The sequence below is a fragment of the Polypterus senegalus genome, chromosome 13, assembly GCF_016835505.1.
Source record: "Polypterus senegalus isolate Bchr_013 chromosome 13, ASM1683550v1, whole genome shotgun sequence".
NCBI classification, from domain to species: Eukaryota; Metazoa; Chordata; class Cladistia; order Polypteriformes; family Polypteridae; genus Polypterus; species Polypterus senegalus.
This window is the reverse complement of record NC_053166.1, coordinates 66,774,665-66,789,560: the sequence shown is the minus strand read 5'-3', so window position 1 is coordinate 66,789,560 and position 14,896 is coordinate 66,774,665. Positions and strand designations below refer to the sequence as shown.

Below are 14,896 nucleotides of genomic sequence, written 5' to 3'. Positions count from 1 at the left end.
GAAAAGCTCTTCTTGACAGATGAGACAAAGATAAACTTGTATAAGAGTGAAGGCAAGAGCAAAGTGTGGAGATAAAAAGAAACTGCTCAAGATCCAAAGCAGACTACCTCATCTATTAAACATTGTGGTGGGGGTGTTATGGATTTGGCATATATGGCTGCCACAGGTACTGGTACTCCTCATCTGGTTCATCTGATTGAACTGCAGTCATATAATGAATTCTGAGGTGTACAGAAACATTTTATCTGCTCAAGTTCCAGTAAATGCCTCCAAACTCATTGGAAGGCGCTTCATCCTGCAATAAGATAGTGACCCCAAACATACTGCTAATTCAACACAAGAGTTTTTCAAAGCTAGAAAATGGAAAATTCTTGAATGGCCAAGCCAGTACCTCAATTTAAATCCAACTGAGCATGCCTTGCATATGCTGAAGAGAAACTCTCCTAAACAAGCAGGAGCTAAAGATGGCTGCATTAAAGGCTTGGCAGATCATCACCTAAGATGATCCTCAGCACCTGGTGATGTACATGAATCACAAAATTCAAGCAGTCATTGCATGCAAGAGATACGCAACAAATAACTAAATGTGACTGTGTTAACATACCTACCATTTTTATATCCTAAACAATATGATGTCCTGAAATTGAGGGAGCATGTATAAAAAGTGTTATCACATCTATATGGTGTAACTAAAATGTATGCAAATACCCTTAAATGAAAGTCTACAATGTGCACTTTAATCACGTCTGAATTATTTGATTTGTAATTTTAAACTGTAGAGCAGAGGAGTAAATCAAGGAAAAATGTGTCTTTGTCCCAAACATTATAAAGGGCACTGTATGTACACATACTGCTTCCACTGTTCTTATGTTAAAGTCCATTAATGGCTGCTGTGGGCTAGAAGTGCTTCTTGTAAGTACTGACTTTGTACTATATTTACGGTATTTTTCTGACTGTAGCCTTTTATTCCCTTATTTCGTAGCTGTATTTATTTTATTCTCCATTTGTTAGTAATGTATATATTGCCTATTGCATCATTGGGGATGGGATCTTAATTTTGGTGCACTGTTTTGCAATGACAATAAAGTTTAGTTTTATTTAGGAGTAATTTACTGTGGGCAGGGTACAGTGTTCTGAAACACAAATAATATTGAAGTAAGCTTAACATTACAGTTTATAGTTTTTTGGGCCATTATTGTCTAGTGTACAGACTATACTGCAGACACTTAGCTTCCAATCTTTGATACCTGTTTAATGTAATATATTCACCGACAAAGTTAAACACCCCGGAGATATTATTATCGTTGGATGCAGAGAAAGCATTTGATATGGTCGAATGGAACTACCTTTTCACTACATTGGAGAAATTTGGGTTTGGCCCGAACATTTGTGCATAGATCAAACTACTGTATACCAATCCAGAAGCTTCAGTTTGTATTAACATCATTAATTCAGAATACTTTAAACTAGAACGTGGTACTAGATAAGGATGACCCTTGTCGCAACTGCTTTTTGCAGTCACCATTGAGCCACTGACAGTTCACTGTTGAAATGCTTAGTGTACAGACAATACTGAAATTATTACTTGTCTACTACCTTACCTCAAAACCTCTGTATTCCTTACCCAAAAAACCATTATAATGACATGATTTTGCCAAGACTGCATGTGCCATTAGATAAACTTTTATAACAGAAGAATTCAAAAATGATAATTTGAGTTAAGAAATCTCCATATTTATTTTGGAAGTTCTGCAAGTAATAACAAAATATGAATCTGATTTTGTTTGCTTTCCTTTGAGCCATATTCATCTTTAAAATGATTTCACTGTTATACTAGTACTGAAGCAGGCAATCTGCTTTTCTCCACTGACTGCTCGAATGCGGATCTTGTAATCACCTCTTGAAAAGAAGGAAGGTGTTCTGAATTTTGGAATATTGAAGGTCACCTTTGGAATATTAATTACTCCCTATAAGAAATGAAAAGAAAAACATAGTTAATGATTACGCTTTTGTTATCAAGATTTTGCAAATATGTTTAAGTTGGCAATCAAAAATTTGAATGTTTATTTTATTTGATCATTTAGTGTATACAGGTAATCTATTGATAGTTATAATTCTTATAAAATTTATTTGCTGATCATTGCCAAATGGCAAGAACTATGAATAAGTATTCCAGTTTTAGACATGATTCAAAAAGCATTAACAAAACAAAGATTTACAATTTAGCTCAGATTAGCAAAGAACATTGTTACTGCAAACAAAGCATTCATTCATTTGTTGAAATAAATTAAAAACTGGAAGTCATTATAACAGATTTAGGGCATAAATGTGATCTCATGTAATTCACTTTGACCTTAGCTCATCATTCTTGGGTTTTTAAAGAACACTATAGTAATGTGTCAGTCACAATATATTTCTATGCTTGAAATGTTCCTCAAAACAGGATGTGGATTTTTTCCCATCCATCTTCCAACCCGCTGAATCCAAACACAGGGTCACGGGGGTCTGCTGGAGCCAATCCCAGCCAACATAGGGCACAAGGCAGGAACCAATCCTGGGAAGGGTGCCAACCCATCGCAGGACACACACAAACAAACTAGGGCCAATCCACCTAACCTGCATGTCTTTGGACTGTGGAAGGAAACCCACGCAGACACAGGGAGAACATGCAAACTCCACGCAGGGAGGACCTGGGAGGCGAACGCAGGTCTCCTAACTGCGAGGCAGCAGCGCTACCACTGCGCCACCATGCATTTAATTTACTTTTTAAATAACTAATAATGTGTCACAACTTTAAAGTGATAGGGTAGGAGAGGAGCCGCACTACTTTGTTTTGGAGAATGAGTTTTTGTATCGAGTTGAGGAGCTCGAAGGTGAGGTGAGAAAATTCTTGTCAGCACCGCAGACCTACCGGCGGGAGGTTTGCGATCTAGCTCACGCCCACCTCTTAGACACCCATCTCGGGGCCGAAAAAACCCTGGAGAGAATAAAACTCTGGTTTTACTGGCCTGGGGTCAATGAGAAGGTCGGTCGTTTCTGTCAGTCCTGTCCGGTCTGTCAGTTACGCCAGATACCCTTGAGGGACCATGCTCCTCTGATCCCGATTCCTCTTATAGATATTCCCTTTGAGAGTATCGGTATCAATCTAGATGGACACCTGGAGCCTTTGGTGCGTGGTCACAAATACATTTTGGTCATGGTTGTCTATGCGACTATTCAGAAGCAGTTCCCCTGTGAGCCGCTAACACAAAAAATATTGCACGGGAATTAGTACGTTTTTTGGGCATACCCAAAGAAGTCCTCACGGATCAGGGTGCACCCTTTACATCGGATAAGTTCAGGGAGATTGCCAAGTTGCTCCGGATTAAGCATTTTAGGACATCCGTCTATCATCCACAGACGGATGGCCTTGTAGAAAGATTTAATCAGACGCTCAAGCAGATGCTCCGCAAGGTAGTCTCCGCGGACAGTGGGAACTGGGACCAACTTTTACCATTAGTACTTTTCGCCTACTGGGAGGTGCCTCAAGCCTCCATGGGTTTTTCCCCCTTTGAACTTCTCTATGACCGCCTATTGGATGTACTAAAAGAAGGCTGGGAGGGGGAGGCACATCTCTCCATGAACTTCTTAGAATATATTGCGCAGTTATGCGATAGATTGGGTAAAATTCTGCCTTTACTTAAAGAGCACATGTCCCACGCTCAAGCAGCGCAGGTCCGGAATTACAATCGGAACTCCTGTCTACACGAATTCCAACCAGGGGATTGTGTAATGGTGCTTGTGCCCACCTCCCACTCCAAGTTGCTGGCCCATTGGCAAGGGCCTTACGAGGTTAAAGAGAGAAAAGGGCTCATTGACTATTTGGTGAGTCAACCAAACCGTTGGCCGAGCGAGAGGGTTTATCATATTAATTTATTAAAATCATGGAAGGACAGGGAAGAGCACCCTTCTTCCAGCACTGCCCTCTCCCTTTTCTCAGAAAAACCCACACTTAACCTTGGTCCTAATTTGTCATCCCACTAGTGACAGGAGCTCGAAAGTGTGATCCTATCCATCCCGGAGAGGGTCAGTGAAGGGCCCAGCCGGAACTCACTGATTCAGCACGACATTGTGACAGATCCGATGGTTGTCAGGGAACGGCCCTATCGCCTCCCTGAGGCAAAACGTGCTGAGGTGGAGCTAGAGGTTAAATGAATGTTGGACATCATTGAGGAGAGCCATAGCCCCTGGTCCAGTCCTATCGTCCTCGTGCCTAAGCTAGATGGGTCGTGGAATTTCTGCAACGACTTTAGACATCTTAACCAGGTCTCCAAGTTTGACGCCTATCCCACGCCCCGAGTGGATGAGCTCCTCGAGAGATTGGGGACAGCCCAGTATTTGACTACTCTTGACATGACAAAGGGCTATTGGCAAATTCCCTTAACGGCATCCGCACAAGAGAAAAACGGCATTTAGCACCCCTAGTGGTCACTGGCAATACAAGGTCCTCCCATTTGGACTGCACGGGGCATCAGCGACTTTCTAACGTCTGGTCAACAGAGTGCTACAGCCCCACCAGTCCTATTGTGCCACAAACCTTGATGAAGTGGTTATCTTTTCCGGCACCTGGGAGGAACATGTAGCGAAAGTCTATGCTGTACTCCAGATGCTAGCGAAAATCGGGCTGCGTATCAACTCTCTGAAGTGTTACTTTGGGATGAACGAAGCCAAATATTTGGGCTACCTAGTAGGAGGGGGTCTAGTGAAGCCACAGTTTTCCAAAATTAAAGACATCCTGGAATGGCCCCGTCCGATAATTAAGAAACAGGTGCAAGCTTTCTTGGGTTTAGCGGGTTACTACCGCCAGTTTGTACCCCGTTTTTCTGAGAGGTCCGCCCCTTTGACAAACTTGACAAAGAAAAGGGCCCCTGTACAGGTGGTGTGGAATGAAGAAGCGGAACGGGCATTCAGTGACTTAAAAATGGCCCTTACAATGGCACCTGTATTAAGGACTCCTAACTTTTCTGTTCCTTTTATCCTCCAGACCAATACTTCGGACACAGGACTTGGTGCCGTGTTGAGCCAGATTTACCTGAGCCGGAAACTGTTGGACCAGGAGACGAGGTATGCCGCGGTGGAACGGGAAGCCTTGGCCATCAAATGGGCAGTAACTCACCTGCAATACTACCTGGTGGGGCTGGAGTTCACCCTGGTGACAGATCATGCAGCCCTCCAGTGGATGGCTCTTCACCGGGACTCGAATCCTTGGGTCACTAGGTGTTTTTTGGACCTGTAGCCATATAAGTTCACTGTCCTTTATCACCGAGGTAATCTACAAGCCAACGCTGATGCTCTCACTCGGGTTCACGACCTCTCGGCTCGGGATGCCTGACCTGACAGGTCTGGGTTGGGGGGGGGTCATGTCACACACAAGCACTTGGGGAGCAGCTTAAGGACCCGATTTGCAATGCGACAATTCCTGCCGGGGGACAACAGCAGCATACTAACCTTTCTTTCTTTGTTTCTTCAGAAAGTCAGGCACACTGTTGCCGTAAAACCGCCCGGACGACTCAAAGAGATACAACACTTCCGGGTCCCTTTCTTCCATCTGCTTCCCCATCGATGACGTCAGACTACCACAATCCACCATGATTTACCCAGCATCCCTAATTTCCGGTCCTCCCCTATAAACTGTCTGTCTTCCCAACCTTCAATGTCTTTTATGTTTTAGGGAAAAATGAATTGACCTGAATTTCTTTACAGTATACGGGGCTACCACCCCAAAACTTTATGAGTGTGTCTGTCTTGTTTTACAGTACATTCCACAATATATATTTAAGCCAGCTTCTGCTTGTGCCTTGCTGCGTGATCTGCATGTTGCGCTGCTTGTCGATCATTTAAAAGCCTGTACAGAAGCTGTTGCTGCCGTGCTGCGTGATCTGCATGGCATGCTGTGCGTCAATCATTTAAAAGCTGTCCTTTTGTCTCACGAGATTTTAAAGTGTCTCCGAGAAGTTGTTTGTAAGTATGGCAAGACATGCAAGTAGTCTTGCGGGACTTCACAGTGTCTCTCCGAGATGATCATGTTTTTTTATACAATAAATACATATATATATATACAGTATATATACATATACAGTATATATATATACAGTATGTATACATATATATATATATATGTATACTGTATATAGTGATAAAACCACTTGGGGGCGTACTAGCCACCAAACCTGGGAGGCACACATATAAAAACAAAGAAAAGTTTTATTTTTTTCACCTGTGGGCCATGTCCCTGAGGCACAAAACAGTCCCAGCACAAAGCACAAACCACACAAAATAAACTCCTTCGTCTCCCTCCAAGATCCTCCACTCATCCCAGGCAGCTTTGTCCGTCTAGCTCCCTACTCTGGCTCCCATAGCAGTGGCTGCTTGCTCCTTTTAGTCCACCCAGAAGTGCTCCAGGTGCTTGATCACCCGTTTCCGGTTGATCTCAGGGTGTGGCTGAAGAAGCGCCCAGATGGGCTCAGGAACCCCTGCAGCTTCTCCTGGCGGCCACCCTGGATCCCAGCAGGGCTGTGGAGAACTTCCTATCCCAGGGAGCCCTGTGGGTATCTGGGGCACCACTGTCACCTGGGGGACTATCACCCAGCATTCTGGGGGAGGTACTGTGCAGCCCATTGCTGTTCCCCCAGACCAAGTAGAGAAGGGGTGTCCGCCACAATATATATACACACACATGAGAGTAAATCAAAAAGTCAATTTGAAAATGAACTGCAACTGATAGAAGCTGACAGAATACAACATGCTCACATTGACTTATGGGTAGTTCAAACACACACAGAGCAGCACTCCGCCATTAGTCTAGTTGAAGCAAAATTGTTGAATTTGATGTTCAGTTGACCTTGGTTTCAACTAGACTAACGGCTGTGCATGTTCAAATTACCCATATGTACAATATATAAATATATAGTATATGTATCTACTAATAGTAAGGTCTGTGCCCAGTCCCTCTGAACAATCTGATTGGTCTATTTAGCTTTGGTGCAATTGGTCAGTTTGGCTTTATTAATGCTTCATAGAGGAAGTGCGAGTGACAAAGGTGCCTTAAAAATAATAACAGAATCTGAGAAGCAGTCTTTATGGGAACATGCTTGAGAGACGGGGCACTGGATAAGAGATGTTCACACATGCAAATAAAGAGGAAAGACGCTGAAGGTACAGGGAGAGCAAGAGATTGCAAATATTTTTTTAATCATTCTATTACATGTCTCCAACAGGTACCATGATTGGTATAAATAAAACCAGTACTCGCTTTTCTCATCTATCAATCCAATTTCCAACCCTGGACATATTCATCACAGGGCATACTCACTCACACCTCCACATTTAGTTAATTAACCTAATACGAGAGTCTTTAGGTGATGAGAGGAAAACTGGAGCTCCCAGGTAAAAACCCACATAGACAAGCCAAGAACATTACCTTTGATAGTAAATGAATCAGTGACTCTTGAGCTGTGCAACAGCAGCACAATCCGCTCTATGTATCGTTTCCTTGCCCCCCATTACCTTAATATTATTAACCAATAGTGTTTTGAGATGAGAGAAGTATGGAATCTGGAGATGACTCCTCCCTCACTCTTTTAGTGCCAAATAGTGCATTCATTACACCTACATTATAATAATATTGTGCATTTCTGTTCTGAAGTAATTTGGAGGGCTAACTGCTTTCAGCTATAGTAGGAAATCACTTCAAACACTGCATTCCTATGTGCTATACATTGTCACTGAGTGAAAGGGTCTTGTGTATAAATGCAGTCTGAAAAAGGTGACAGTACATTACTCTTAATGGTAGCATGTTCTGAAGGAGGTAGTTAAAAAGCTCAGAGGTTCACCCTGGGTTCCTCAAGGCTCTGGATGTTGTGAGGCTGTCCTGATTGACACATCTCTGCAACATTGTATGGCCATCGGGGTCAGTGCTTCTGGATTGACAAAACCGGGGTGGTGGTCCCCCTTTTTAAGAAGGGTGACCAGAGGATGTGCTCCAACTATAGGGGGATCACACTCCTCAGCCTTCCCAGTAATTTCTATGCAGGGTTCAGGAGAAGAGAGTTCGGTCGATGGTTGAATCTCAGATTCAAGAGGAACAATGCGGATTCCATCCCGGCCATGGAACACTGGACCAGCTCTACACCCTGGCCAGGATCCAGGAGGGGGCATGGGAGTTTGCCCAACCATTCCACGTGTTTTGTGGATTAGGAGAAGGCATTCGACCGTGTCCCTCGAAGCAACCTGTGGGGTGTGCTCCAAGAGTATGGGGTACAGGGCTTGTTGTTATGAGCCATTCAGTTCCTGCACAGGAGGAGCAGGAGCTTGGTCTGCATTTCCAGTAATAAGTCGGACTCGTTTGCTTTTCAGGTTGGACTCCGCCAGGGTTGCCCTTTGTCACCGATTCTGTTCATAAGTTTTATGGACAGAATTTCTAGGCGCAGCCAAGGAGTGGAAGGGGTCTGGTTTGGTGACCTCAGAATCTCATCTCTGCTATTTGCAGATGACATGGTTCTGCTGGCTTCATCGGACAGTGACCTCCAGTTCTAACTGGAGTGGTTCGCAGCCGAGTGTGAATCGGAGGGGATGAGAGTCAGCACCTCCAAATCTGAGGCCATGGTTCTCAGCTGGGAAAGGGTGGAATGCTCTCTCTGTTGGGAACACATTACTGCCTCAAGTGGAGGAGTTCAAGTATCTCGGGGTCTTGTTCACGAGTGATGGAAGAATGGAGCGGGAGGTTGACAGACGGATCGGTGCGGCATCTGCAGTAATGCGGGCTCTGCAATGGTCCATTGTGGTGAAGAGAGCGCTGAGCCAAAAGGCGAGGCTGTCGATTTACCAGTCGATCTAGCGGCCGAAATGAGTTTTCTCCATAGGGTGGTTGGACTTTTCCTTAGAGATAGAGGGAGGAGTTCAGTTATCCGGGAGAGACTCGGAGTAGAGTCGCTGCCCCTCTGCATTGAGAGGAGTCAGTTGAGGTGGTTCGGGCATCTGGTAAGGATGCATCCTGGATAACTCCTTTGGGGGTGCTCTGGGCATGCCCCACTGGGAGAAGGGGCCACAGTGGCAGACCCAGGACACGCTGGAGGGATTATATCTCCTGGCTGGCCTGGGAACGCCTCGGAGTCCTCCCAGAGGAGCTGGAGGAAATGGCTGGGGAGAGGGAGGTCTGGGCTTCCCTGCTTAGGCTGCTGCCCCTGCGACCTGACCTCGGATAAGCAATGGATAATGGATGGATATTTACTATAAATCTATCTCCCTATCAAATTTATTTTATAAGTATATATATTTTGTGCCTATCTTGATTTAATTTTAGATCAGCTCTGTTGTTAACTTGACCACATATTGCCTACAGTGTCTTGAGTATCTGCGGTGTTTAAGTACAGTACCTTTTTAATGGGACAATGGCAGCAGTCCCCATTGCTCTCACTTTGGAATGGGCATCCCGTAGAGTTAGCGATGCTCTCAATCTGTTCACACACTTTGTCATAAGTGCAACTCCCATAACCACCCCAGCAGGGTACTCTCATCCAGGACCAAAGTATCTTCTTTTTCACCTCAACTTCAAACTACGAGAAAAGAAGAAAAGTATTATGTTTTTTTTTAATTGCAACACATTTTAGACTTTTTATTTTTAAAAGTTTTTTATTCTAAATAGAAATTCAGATTTTCCACCACTCTACAACTCTTTTGTTAGATGAGTCAAATCATTCACAAAGTCCAAGAACTACAAAAACAAATATCTAGCAAAATCAATGCCGCCATTTCAAAGTGTTAACTATACTCTGAATTTTTCTTTATATTATATTTAATGGTTTAAATTTAAATTGTTTTTAGCATTTGCTGTTCAATTTAGGAATAAATATCTTTTTCTGAAACTGTTTAAACCAGTGGTCAGTGGCGTGGCTGGGGGGAGCAAGGGGGGACATCTGTCCCCAGGCGCAGCATCCAGGGAGCGCCAAATTGATGTTACGAAAATTTAGAATGAAATGTTTTCCATTCTTAAATGCACTAAAAAGTAAATAAAAAACATTTGCATACTCAGTCCATCACTCCATCAGTATGAGGATATCTTTTTCCTATGTTTTCTGTCTCTTTCTGATTTCGAAGCATGTATTAGTTCTATATACCCAACAGACACTACTCTAATATGCTTGACTCCCACCCAGAAACATTTTTGACGTTATTAAACGTGTGCCAAGTGATTTGTGTTTATGTGTTTGATAGAAAATTGATTGGGCTGTGGTGAAGTATTCTAGTAGATGGCTACAAAAGTCTAGACATTTCCCCATCATATTTTCGTACGAATAAATTGTAAGCAATGCAGTTTTTATAAATAAATAATTATTTAGCTTTATAATTTGCTATATACTTTCTTTAAATCATTTTTAAATGCGGATAAACAATTTTTTCTTACAAATACTAATGACAGATTTAGATTTTAAAGAACATGAGGTGGCGTTATCATTTTCGGAGACTTATATGAAATTTTTTTCTTAAAATACTATTATTTAAAATACATTTTTTAAATGTACTGGTACTATCTACAACATTTATATGAATTTCCTTGTTTTCTAGGGCCACCCAACTTTGTGCAGTCTGTGTGAAGTAAATCAGATGTTCATCTGAAACATATGGCACCTGCTTAATGTATATGTTCTCAGCACTGTGATTGGCTACAATGCAGCAGAAGTGCTTAATGTTTGATAAATACCAAACTTTAAATCAATATCCACCAATCAAATTTATTTACAGCTACCCACTTTTAGGTGTTTTCACATATGCTCCCAACCTCACATATGTCTGTCTTTTTGTCTGTCCCATGAAATAACTCCCAGTTAACAGATTTTGTTCAACTTTGACCCACTTACTCTTCAAGGAAATTTCTTATAAACTCCAGTTTTCACTGAGATATCCTACATGTAGCACACTGCACACATTTTGGAAATTACAAAACGCTTGAATTTGCCAAATCATCGGTCTTAAAACAGACAGACAGCCTGAGCAAATTCAACTATAAATTAGTTTACAGTTTCAGCTTTATTTTGAGAGCAGTTACTTTAACTTGTACATTTTTCTTTTTTTAAATTTTTTGTTCAATGCCAAAACTGTAAAATACCAGCAGTTCTGCAAACAAAACCAAGTACACCTCATAGTGTGGGACAAGGTCAGGGTATAAGGTGAGGGTTGTATGACCAAGTATTACAATATAAGAAAGATACAATATTAGATGATATTCTTTATTTTTTCCTTACAGTAGAAATGAGATTTCATATTTAATCATCACTGTAGAAGGTACTGGTAAATCCCATTCTTTACTGTACTAAAATGCATGGGTAGGTCTTGTTATATGCTAACAGCCTGGCTTCTGCATTAGTCTCATTGCACCCTTGTCTCTACGGCTGTACGGTGTCTTCCATGACCCTCAGCATGTAAGTGACATGATGTTCATGTATGGAAAATTAAAAGATGAAAGCAGTTTAACTTATATAGAAATATATGAAAGATTGCTCAGTGACATTTTATTCAATGTGTACTCAGCATTTCTGCTACTCTAAAAATAACTTCATGGCTACATTATCTAAAGATTATGATTCAATATGTCTCTGAGATAATAATGTATAAGCTAAATGCCACAATGAACCTTTATCTAATCAAGTTCGAATGCAGCCAATAATTTTAACTTGAGACTTCAGCACAGATTTTAAAACTCAACTGGGTACTCTTTTAAAAACATTTTTGGATAAGAAACTTAAACTACAATTAGCCACAGACCCTCCACATTCAACAACTAGCAGTAGCATACTGTGTATATCTTTTCATCACTTGAGTTTGAATGTTTGTAAAAAAAACCAAATGTGATTGCAAACGCTTTGGTGAAGTGACTACAACATTTCAAAATGCTCCAACTTTCAAACCAGTTAACCAAGTCTCCCACCACACCTGAATGTTATGTCATGTGTACATTTTCTTACTTATTTCAGCTTACCTTCAGGGGCGCACTCACGTTCTCTATGAGAGTGCCTTTAGCTGAGAACGAAATCGGTCCTGGGATGGTTATTGTTTTGGGAAGAATGAAGCTCCTGAGCAGGAAGGGATCTTTGGTACCACAGTTTGTCCAATCAGCAAGTGATATAGGTAGTAGGTGATTTATAATGTCTAAAGGCTGCATAGGGCAAAGTAAGAAAAAACTGTAACTATTCTGTGGTTATTCCAGATAGCACTTTAAATTTGAACTCAGAAGCATAATGTTTTACTCTGTTGTTCTAATGCATTTACTTAATAATTATAATTTCAAAATAATATAATCATCCTATATAGTACATCAATGAAACATAACATACATATGGTATAATGGAAAAAATTATAACTTAACCACATGTATATTTTAAATACTATACAAATCTTGTCATTTCCAATGTTAGCTTTTAAAAATCTTTAGTAAATGATTTTTATTATATAGCAAAATAAATTTTTGTAATCTGCTTTCATGATCAGCTTACCATATCAAGAATTCCTTTGACATCATTCAGTCCAATGAAATATTTAAATATAGCAGGATCCTTTAAATCAAACAGTGCTGACAATCCAGTAAGGTCCTTCAAACTGACTGAATCAGTCAGTCCTGTTGGGTCTTCCAGGCCAATTACATCTTTCAACTGATTAAGAATATTAGAATTTATTGATTCTTTTAATTCAGTTAGATCTTTTAAACTAAGTAAATCAGTTATTCCTTTCAGATCTTGTGGACTAATGAAATCCTTTAGTCCAGACAGATCATTTGGATTAAATAATTCTTTAAATCCAGTGTGATTTTTCAGATCAAATACCCCTTTCAGTCCTGTAGGAATACTCAGGTCAGTGGACTCTATTAAATTGTTTAGATCCTTCAGATCACCTAGGCTTGTCAGTACGTTGGCATCATTTAGGCCGGTCGCATCTATCAATCCAGTGGGATCCTTTAGACCAACTGCATCTTTAATTGCACTGGGATAACCCAGGCCAAAAATTGTTTTTATTCCAAAGGAGTCTTTTAAACTATCTGAACCCTTTGGCACCTTCGAATCTATTAAATCTTTTAACCCAGCTGGAGCTGTAGGACTAACTACATTTTTCAGTCCACTTTGACCCAGAATGGAATTCACAGTATTTTTTTCTTTAAGACTGCCTTTGACTTCATTTGGATCTTTTAGACCAAATGAATCTGTCAGCCCATGTAGACCCTTCACATCAACTAAATCTTTTGATTCAGAAGGTGCTTTCTGGTCAATCGTTACTAAAAGACCTCCTAGGTTATTTAGATCAACTGTATCGCTCATGCTGGCTAAATCTTTCAGGTAATTGGAATCTTTTGATCCAGTGGGATCTTTTTTCATAGCTGTATCTGTCAGTTCAGTCGGATCTTTAATTCCATCTGAAATATTTAGTCTATTTGGGTCATTCAAGACAGATGGATTTTCTAGAGTAACTGGATCTTTCAATCCATTGGGATTCTTTACGCCAACTGAATCTTTTGACCAAGGATTAATCTTCCATCCAAGTTTTTCAAAAATGTTTCCTGAAACAAAAATAATGTTGAAGGTGGTCAGCAGAATAATGTAATGTGGAAGAGCCATTTCTGGTTTTAGCGAGAAATTGTTCACGGGGTGCATCTGAATTTCTATATATATGTTTGGCTAGTCCTGACAAGTTATATTTACTTTTTGATTTCCTAATTGGTTAAGAAATAACACTATAACAAGATTCCATTAAATACATTGTATTCAAATACATCTGGAATTTCCCAAAAGTGTTAAAACAAATAATGGTCAACATGAATAAATATTCAAAGTAGATTACGACACTTTTAAAGCACTTTATTTGTGGGATTTTACAAAATATCTAACTAGTAACGGAACAGGCACATCTAGTCTGTATTTATATTTTACCAATGTTTATATAAAGTTGCCAGGCACATATTCTGTTTATGGTAACCATTGTACATCCAACCCGCGTATTGTTCTCACAGACTACGAAAATACTGACTATATCTTGGAAGCACTGGGCATATGACAGAAGTTCACCCTAGACAGGATGCTAATCTTTTCAATATATAGAAAGGTTGTTACTGGTTTTCTAAAAAAAACGTTAATTAATTTTAGAAAAGGTTGTAATTTAAATTTGTTTTTTTTAATTCATTACACATAGAATTTCTTTTGTTAAACAGGCATTAATGTCTATGTCACTGATGTGTAGTGGCGGATCTAAAATAATGATATTCTGAGTGCACATTCAGGGACATATTCACCAATTCTCCCTTTTCACCCAGTGAAATAATCACCTACTCTTGAGCTGATGGTAGATAGTTGTTTTGAGTATTTTAGTCTTTATTATTAATGGAGCTGAACTGAATATATTTTTTGATCTTTCCCCTTGGGTTATGAGTATGACCATGAGGACAGAGATTCAATACTTAACAAAGACCTACAGTTTTTTGTCCTTTCTGTCACAGTGATGAAAATAAAAAGGCTTAGTGACTTATTTATTCTCATCAATCCAATAATTGTGAAGATTAGGTGAAATTCTCACAGAAAACTTGGACTGAAAGCAATAGTTCTTTAAAAAAAAGTAATAGCTTGGTCATGGTGCATTATATCAAGTAATGAACCATGGCCAATGGCATAAAAAATGTCATGAAAAAAGAATATGTCTGCTGCAATAATGTATTTTGGTTTGAACTGGTATAACTCTAAATGTACGTATGATTTGAGTTGCAACAATGCATAAAAAATGTGATTTTAAGTAAGATGAAATTTTAATTGTAAGGAAATGAGGAATTAGGCCACACATGTTTCACATTCTTCACACTGCAGCCTGAAAACAAGGGGGAACA

At 40.4% G+C, this 14,896-nt stretch overlaps 1 protein-coding gene across 1 annotated transcript; it reads right to left on the bottom strand.

The window, feature by feature from the left end:
* Nucleotides 1-1,712: 1,712 nt before the first annotated feature.
* On the bottom strand, nt 1,713-13,664 carry LOC120543050. The gene is made up of 4 exons (XM_039775883.1): nt 12,528-13,664; nt 12,014-12,190; nt 9,414-9,593; nt 1,713-1,967 (listed from the first exon to the last, which is right to left on the bottom strand). The coding sequence occupies exons 1-4, from the start codon at nt 13,638-13,640 to the stop codon at nt 1,812-1,814; spliced, it is 1,626 nt and encodes a 541-aa protein (XP_039631817.1). The 5' UTR covers nt 13,641-13,664; the 3' UTR covers nt 1,713-1,811.
* Between the last annotated feature and the right edge of the window lie 1,232 nt (nt 13,665-14,896).